Source organism: Girardinichthys multiradiatus, chromosome 10 (genome assembly GCF_021462225.1).
Source record: "Girardinichthys multiradiatus isolate DD_20200921_A chromosome 10, DD_fGirMul_XY1, whole genome shotgun sequence".
NCBI lineage: Eukaryota > Metazoa > Chordata > Actinopteri > Cyprinodontiformes > Goodeidae > Girardinichthys > Girardinichthys multiradiatus.
In genome coordinates this window covers 25172281-25181162 of record NC_061803.1, presented here as the reverse complement: position 1 = coordinate 25181162, position 8882 = coordinate 25172281, and the positions used below count along the sequence as shown (strand labels likewise).

The 8882-nt window shown below is 47.5% G+C and overlaps 1 protein-coding gene across 1 annotated transcript; it reads right to left on the bottom strand.

The window, feature by feature from the left end:
* Positions 1-257: 257 nt before the first annotated feature.
* On the bottom strand, positions 258-1314 carry LOC124875436 (extensin-like). The gene is made up of 2 exons (XM_047377604.1): positions 1047-1314; positions 258-970 (listed from the first exon to the last, which is right to left on the bottom strand). Exons 1-2 carry the CDS (start codon positions 1312-1314, stop codon positions 258-260), a joined length of 981 nt encoding a protein of 326 aa, XP_047233560.1.
* Between the last annotated feature and the right edge of the window lie 7568 nt (positions 1315-8882).

The window sequence follows — 8882 nt, the reverse complement described above, 5'->3', positions numbered from 1 at the left end:
TCAATCTCTCTGGGCTCCTTTAATCGGCTACATCACCTAGTGGGGGTGGGGCGCCCTTGGCTTCATCCTGTGGGGCATTGTGGTGGATTTGGGGGGGTGTCTGGGTTGGGGCATTTGGGGTGTCCCTGGGCTGGGATCACTGGGGGTCTGGAGCTGGGGGCTGTGGTCCCGGCCGGGGTGGGGCTTTGGTGGCTCTTGGGGGGGACATCTGGTAGCTGCATGCGATGCTTTTGGGGGCCTGCGGTGACAGACATAGGTCACTGGCCTGGTGCCCGTGCTGCTCCTGGGTGGGTCTGGGGTGGGCTTGGGGCTCGGGGTCCCTGGGGCGTATCGCTCCCCGTCTCGAGTCCTGGCTGGGCCTTGGGGGTCTTGGGTCCTGGCGGGTATGTTGCCGGGGTTTTGGGCTGGTGCATGCCCGGCGACCGGCCCTGGCTCGGGGACCTTTGGTGTATCGGTAGGCATAAGGGCCTCCGAAACTGGCAGGTAGGTCCCATCTCATTGCAGGTGCTTCTTCCTTCAAGGAGCACATTCTGCTGGCGGGGAGGAGGGTCTGCGGGAGGGGGTGGGGCGGTGTCAGCCTGGCTGTCCAGTGTCTTATGTGCTCTGGGAGTTGTTCGAATGTTGGGGTGGGTGTAGGTTTCCTTCTGGGGTGGGGAGGGGTGGTTGGCCTTGGATGGTTGGGGGCGTTGTTTGGTCTTGGGTGGTTCCGGCTCGGTTTCTGGTTCCTTGTCTTGGTTCCGGTTACTGACGCTGGTCCCTTTTCTGTCTGGGGGAGGGGGTTTGGAGGGGTCTGCATGGCCCGAGTGTGCAGGCTGGCCGGGGTTGGTCTCGGGGTGGATTGGTCTCGGCTTCCGGATGGGTTTTGGCTCTGTGGGCTCTCTTGCCTTTTGTGGGCCACGGAGTGTAGCTTTGCGGGGCTGCTTCTGGCAGGGGTATGGGTGCCGGGCACACCCTCTTCCCCACCGTTTTTCTTTTTAAATGCACACAACAACACGCATCAACACCACATTTGAGCTGGTGGAGGCAGGCTTGGCGTCTTTTCACACCCCGTTCGCTATTTCCCATCTGTGGTCGGAGGTCGGGAGAGGGAATGGGCCCTCTAGTCGGATTTGAGCTGGGGTGCGCCGTGCGGGGGTGCGGGTGGCCGATGGGCTGGGGCGCCCCCGGGTTTGGCCTTCTTTCCACGGCTTCCTGGCCCGGGGTCGGGCGCTGTGCTGTGGTTGGCGGTCGGGTGGGTGGGGCGGCAGAGCATGTCTTGTGACTACACCGGGACGGCTGGTGGGGTGTGCTTGGCCTGGAGCGCTTGGCCCGCATGGCCCAGGTCCCCGGCCAGTGCATGTATCCCTCTCGTGGACTGGTGGGCTGGAGCTGCTGGCACTTTCTGGGGGGGTTGGGCGGGCTTGGAGGTGTGCTGCTCTGCTGGCTTTCTTGTCCGAGGGAGGATCGGGGTGGTGGACAGGGGGGTGGCGTGGAGGGGCTGCGGCCTGTGGGGTGGAGGGGTTGTGTCCACTTCTAGGGCATGGGGTCACTGGCGTTTGGATCGGCTGGGCGGCAATGGTGGAGCTGAGCTGGATAGTGTTTCTCCCTGGGCGGTCGTTGCAGTGGCAGTGATGTAGTGTTTTTTGTTGCTGTGGGGGGCGTGGTGGGGTCACTGGCCCTGGGTGCCTGCCACTGGCCGGGGACCTCTGGGTGGATGAGTTTGTCCCATCATGGTGTGGGGTTGGGGGTCCGGTTGTGGGTGCGGTGCTGGGTGGGGTCTGCCCTGTTGCGCCGGTGGGTGGGGGTGGTGCTGCGCAGGGCCCTTGCCTTGCCTTTGCGGCGCGCTGTGTGGTGGGGGAGTGGGGCGCGGTGGGGGTTCTTAGAGCGGGGCTGTGTGTGGAGCTTGCGCTGTGTGGGTGTGGCTTCATTGGCTTCTCAGCCACGGAGTTCACCTGTGGAGGTGTGCCCCTGTGGGGGTGGGGATTCATGCCATTTGGGTTCGGGGGGATGTGTTTGATATCGGAGTCCTTGTTGGGGGTGGCCCTGTGGGGAGGTTCTTGTTCTTGTTGAGGTTCACTGGGGGTGGGAGACTCATGGGGTTGAGATCAGGGCTCGTTGGGGGGTCGGGACTGCTCCGTCCTGGGGCAGCTTTGGTTGTTGTTTGGTTATTGGGGCAGGGGGCGGGAGCTGGGCCGGGGTCACCCGGGTCTGGGCAGTACCGGCGCTGTCTGCCTGCCTCTGCCCCAGGAGGGAAGGGGACTACCTCCTGGGTCCAGGGGCTGGTTGCCTTGAGGGGGTACAGGCGCCTGGACCTGGGAGTATAGAGTATGCATGGGGAGTGTGAGTGAGTGTATGACGTCCATTGTTATCCTTATGTTGGGTGTGAGTGTGTATGCATGAGGGTGGGAGTGGGTGATTGTGACTGTGTGTGCCTGTTTTTTTTTTTTTTTGCGACAGGTTGGGTCTTGAACTGCTCCCTCTCCTGGATCAGCTTCCTCCCGCCACACCGCCTGCTGGTGGTTGGAGTCTCTGCCCACTGGTGTACTTGTGGTTCTCGGTGTCCGCGGCCGGCTGCTTTGGTGTGGGCTGGCTCACTCCCGGTGGCTGCTTGACGGGGCCTGGCCTCCTGGGCTCTGTCGGGCCTCTGCTTGGGGGGAGGTGTGTCCCGGGTTCTTGGGCCTTTGGGTCCATGGCTGGATCTGCTCGGGCGTGGACGGCTGCCGGCGGGGCCTGTGGACTCGTCGCTGCGGCTCCCTGGGGCTTCTGCACTATCGCTGCTGGGTGGTTCCCCTGGGACTCTCCACTGCTGTTCTCTGGGGGGGGTTGCGGTAGTCCTGGCAGTGGTTCTCCTGGGGTTCTTGTGCTTTGGGGGGCCTTTAGATGTCTGTGACTCAGATCTCCTCAGTGTCTGTCCAGGGACCATGGGGCAGGCCTGTGGGTCCTCACACTCGCTATTGCATATTTTTGTGGAGAAACCTTGTATACAAAAGTGCGTCCACACTCATACTCACAGGTGTTAAGCTTCAGGTGTTGACAGATACACAGATGTTCTATTTTGGGCTGCACCTCTCACTAAGTACATTTTACATTCAGAATTACCGTGTACTATTTTGTTAAAAAAAAACAAAACAAAAAAAACAGCTGTAGGTGTATAAGCAAGCAGGGTGTAATCTTGTATTCTCTTTATCCTTCTTTCTCTCCTCCACTCTTTCCTCCTTTTCTCCCCTTTTTCCCCATCTGTCTCTTTTTTGAGCTTCATTTTTCCTTTTCATTTCAGTCTCTGTGTCCGTAACAATTGAAATATTCCCAAAGAAGTTTATAATAAAGTTTCTTCTATAAATATCAAGCAGAGCTTTAAAGCATTAGCTGTGATGCTCTACTTGTGAAAGTAAATCTGTTGGGCAATTTCTTGGCACTCAGACAACAATTCTGAGCGATACTCTGCCGGACAGGACACAATAAAAAAAAAAAATAAAAAAAAAAAGAAAGCAGTCTGAAATGATTCGTGCTTTATGACATGGTGCGTTATCCTGCTGGAAGTAACCATCAGAAGATGGGTACACTGTGGTCATAAAGGGATGGAAATGGTCAGCAACAATACTCAGGTAGGCTGTGGCGTTGACACGATGCTCAATTGGTACTAAGGGGTCCAAAGTGTGCCAAAAAAATATCCCACACACCATCACCAACCTGAACTCTTGATACAAGGCAGGATGGATTCATACTTTCATGTTATTGATGCCAAATTCTGACCCTACCATCCTAATGTCGCAGCAGAAATCGAGATTCATCAGACCAGGCAACGTTTTTCCATATTGTCCAATTTGGGTGAGCCTGTGTAAATTGTAGCCTCAGTTTCCTGTTCTTAGCTGACAGGAGTGGCACCCGGTGTGGTCTTCTGCTGTTGTAGCCCTTCCGCCTCAAGGTTCAACGTGTTGTGCATTCAGATATGCTCTTCTGCATGCCTTGGTTGTAACGAGTGGTTATTTGAGTTACTGTTACCGTTCTATCAGCTCCAACCAGTCTGGCCATTTGCCTCTGACCTCTGGCATCAACAAGGCATTTGCACCCATAGAACTGCTGCCCACTGGATATTTTCTCTTTTTCGGACCAGTCAGTCAATCATTTTCTACCACTTATTCCATAGTGGATCTCCAGCAGTCTATGGGCGAGAGGAAGGGTACACCCTGGACAGGTCGCCAGTCCATTGCAGGGCAACACACAAACAACAATGCACACAATCATTCTTACACCTAATGGCAATTTAGAGTGATCAATTAACCTAACAGGCACATCTTAGGACTGTGGGAGGAAGCCAGAGTACCCGGTGAGAACCCACGCATGCACGGGGAGAACATGCAAACTCCATGCAGAAAGACCCCCGGCCGGGAATCAAACCCAGGACCTTCTTGCTGCAAGGCAACAGTGCTACCAACTGCGCCACCATGCAGCTCTTTTTCGGACCATTCTCTGTAAACCCTAGAGATGGTAGTGCATGAAAATCCCAGTAGATCAGCAGTTTCTGAAATACTCAGACCAGCCCGTCTGGCACCAACAACCATGCCACGTTCAAAGTCACTTAAATCAACTTTCTTCCTGATTCTAAAGCTCAGTTTGAACTGCAGCAGATCGTCTTGACCATGTCTACATGCCTAAATGCATTGAGTTGCTGACATGTGATTGGCTGATTAGAAATGTGCGTTAACGAGCAGTTGGACAGGTGTATCTAATAAAGTGGCTGGTGAGTGTATGTTATATTTGCGAAGATTATCCCAAATACTTAGTTTACCATAATTCCTACTCTGAAATTTTCTCAATAGTAAATTGTCATAACTGGGATGCAGTTCTTTTTAGCTTCTGTAGAAATAAGGGATAACTAGCTATCAGGCCTGAAACAACCTGCACAGAAGCCAAATCTAAGTAAATCCTTGTTGACTTCTAAAGAGTTATAGATGTTGCTCAAACATCTTGGCAAAATGTGTCTGGTCTCTTGAAAATGTAGTTATGACTCTTTTTAAAAAGCTCGTACTTTCAAAAAGATCGTACTGCTGCTGGAGAATGTACACACCAACTATGAGCTTGTAAACATAAGGCTTTTGTTTGTTGTAGACATTTATGTGGGTATGGGTGTATGGTCTCTCAACTTTCTTTTTCTTAGCAATGTTTCGAATGCTTTCCAACACTTTGCCTTGTTGAAAACCAGCAAATTTTGCAAACAGGTTATTTTGACCATTGAGTTTCATTGTCCATGTTCTGCTAACCCAGCATAACTGATAAATGTTCATTTAACCTCAACATGTCTATCAGTTTCTTCCCTTCCAGATTATGTTATCAACATTGGGAATTTACAGGGAATCACAGAATGGCTTCCCTATGTGGGTTCATCTGAAAAAATAAAACAACTATAAAAAACAGGCATAGTAACCAAACTTTGTAAAGGACCAGTATTTTGTGCTTGAGTACATCATTTGCCCAATCAACCCCTCAAGTTATTGGTAATAAGGACGAGCTATAGGAAGCCACATGGGAGGAATGATTCATCATGTTTTATGCGCAGATGTGGGAAAAAAGCATGACCAGTGGATTCTGCTCTCCTTGCAGATTATATCTGAACAAAACCTAAAATAGTGCATGTAAAGGCCTTCTTCAAAAAGCACATTTTATTTGTTAGTTTTTAAAACAAGTATCAATAATATTCAAACAGGCTTATATTCTAGGCTTATCATTGGCTTCTAATGGAAAAAATACTGTTGAATATCAAATTTGTATTTATCTGATAACTGCCTCATAGTCTTATGGTGGGAGGGGCATCAGCAATGACCTTAAGAAGTAGCTGTTGCTGGGTCACATGAGACCACAAGGAAGATGACAGCACAGTGGAGGAGCTCTCCAAGACCGTCATCTAATTCTTTAACTTTAGAGGCACACACACAAGACTATAAAACTGTGGCCTGAGAAGAAAATACTTTGAATAGCTGACCAGAACTGAGGAAGAAATGTCAAGCAAGAGTGAGGCAAACTTGCATTACGCATAGTACATGTGAAAGACGCAGGTGCACAGATGGAGGCCAGGGTCGAGAGGTGCGACAAGCAGCTGGAAACACTGTGGGCTCACGTGGAAGACTTGGAAAACCACAGTTGGAGGAATAATGCCAGGCTGGTAGGGCTGAGGGAAGGAAAAAAAAAATGGAGCCTGGTTGAGTGATACAATATGTGGAGAAGATAATATCCCAGGGGCTTGGGCTCTCCAGCTGTGAGTTCGACAATGCACATTGCTCCTGAGCCCCTGTGCCGAGCATGGATAAAGCCCTGAGAACTGTCATGATACATTTCCTATGTGCATCAGCCCAAGAGTAAGTGCTAGAGGTGGCTAAAGAGAGACGTGGAATTGAATAGGAGGGCTATAAACTGTCTTTCTTTGAGGATGTGACCAAAGAGCTGGCGAAAAGAAAGCATTTGTCCTGGTAAAGAGATATCTGCACAAGCTAAAGGTGAAACACAGAGTGGCATATCCTGAGTCACTCATCATTATATGGAAAGGACAGAAGAAAACGTCTTATGATGGCATGTAAGCAGTGAAATTATGAAGGATGTCCAATAGAAAGAGGTGGAAATTAAAATAAACAAGCCGAAATGTGTGATTATGTGTAATGCTGATGATGGTCTAGAGAAAGCAGGGGAGACTGACAATGCACTTCACAGACACATTTCATATGTGGCCTAATTTTAGGGGGGGATCAGGGTTTAGTTAAGAGCAAGATATTCTGGATTGCTCAGATTAAATTTGAGTTTGGGTTTTATGAGCTTGATTTAGTTACAAAGACAGTATACAGATTTTTTATTTAAGGTTTTCAGTAGTCATTTGAAGATTAGTTTAGCTTATTTTTGAAAAGAGATGGACAGAGTTTAGGTTTCACCACACCTATAAAAACGTTTGAAAAATGTATATAATGGCTACCTGCCGTATTGACATAATATCATGAAACATTAAAGGGAATCGTTAAATGGGAATCCCATTAAAAGGAGATATGTGCTGACTTATTTAGAATCTAAACAGGCAGAGAAAGCATTTATTCGTGAATCCCACATGGCTGGGGATGAAGAGACCCAGAAATTCTGTGCAACAAAAAGACAAGGATAGACTAAGAAATAAGTAAACAATGGAATAAACAAAATGACATCAACTGCAGAACACAACCAACAGGGCAGGGAAGAAACAGAGACATGAAAGAAACTCAAAACTCAAACACATACTGCAGGACCATTACAGTAACAACATACCATCAGTTAAGAAAAATGATGGTCTAGCAAACTCGACAAGGGAAATTAACCACACTTTAGAACAATTTCAAAAGAATGTTTATACATCTACGAGCAGAAGATAAGGACCTGTTTCTGTCAGGTCCCTCAGGTCAAATATGCCCTCTTTTCATTTATTTTTACATTGGTCCTAGAACCATTAGATGTAGCAATCTGCTCCTCTCTGCATACAGGGATTTTGAATGTTGAAATACAATTATTAAGGATGTACAGGCAGGGGACAGAAAGCATTAACTATTTATGTACGCTGATGATATTTTGGCAGTCGCAGTAGATCCTGGGGACTCACTGCCAGCACTGCTAGAGTGTATTGAGTCATATTCCAGACTGTCAGGGTATGAAATAAATTGGCACAAATTAGAATGTATGCCAGTAGCACTGTTTCCCCCAGGATGTGTTTTACCCAGGTAAAATAAATCCCAGAAATTGCATGAATTCTGTTCCCATTGTTTAGAAATGCCTCTGACCATTTATTTAAATAAGCCTAATGACGAACGGGGAAGCTGTGAAGAAAACTGCAACACATCTTCAGTCCAGCAGATGGCTATACTCGTTTACTTATTTTAAAAGATTTTTAACTAATACATTTGTTTTTGGTTTAAGTAATAAAATATACTGGATGATGAGCAGCTTTAGAGTTATCCAGTTGAATAATTCATTCCATTATTCCTTTTGCTGCACTGGATCCATAAGCAGGAAAGTATTAAAAAAATAATTTTACATACAATTTTTACCAACCTGCATCTGGCCAGAGTTGTTGCTATACAACTACAATAACTACTAAACACTGATTAACAAACTTATTATTATTTTTTATTATCATCATCATCAGGCAAACTCATGTCAGATATCTACAACACAAACAGAAGATTTTTCAAGCAAATATTTTATTTATTAGAATAAAAAAAAAAACATCAGATGTACAATCTGATACCTAGATTGTCTAATCATAGACAAATATTTATATAAAGTAGAAGATGTGTAGACAGTGGAGGCTTCCAGAGGATCACTGGAAGCCTTTGGGAAACTGAATCCAAACCTGGAACTACGGTCTCTCTTACTGCAGAGGTGTCTGAATTAAAAATGGAAAATAATGAAGAATTCATAAAGAGTTCAAACTCCACTAAGTTAGGGGGTTTGCATTCTTTGTTCATATTATTAGTTTCCCTAATAAAGTGGCTGGTGAGTGTACAGTCATGCAGCTGAATTGGGAGACTGTTTGGGCTAATGCTTGCTATTGCATCAAAAACTCCAAATCATCATCAAACAATTTAAGTTTGCTGACAGCAATTATTTTTCACCTACAATCACGCAACTTGCTGGTCTGGCCTATTCTGCTTATTCAGCCCTGGTCAATCATGGACTCATTTATGCATGTGGTATGGGATAAAGGTCATCAAGATCCTCTGCAAACTGATATAAGTCCAACAGACAGAGGATTCTGTGATACATCTTCTGAGCATTGTCCTTAATCATAATCTTGCTGGAAAGTCACAAAAACCATGGCTAGCTGGCCCAACTGCTTCTAAGAAGTAGTTCAGGAGTGGAACCCCAGTCATGATGACTCACTGGTTCACCGGGCA

Coding starts and splice junctions, on each gene's coding strand:
- LOC124875436 (XM_047377604.1), bottom strand. CDS start 1,314: ATGCGGGCCAAGCGCTCCAGGCCAAGCACACCCCACCAGCCGTCCCGG. Junction 971..1,046: donor GATGGGAAATAGCGAACGGG/GTGTGAAAAGAC, acceptor GCATTTAAAAAG/AAAAACGGTGGGGAAGAGGG.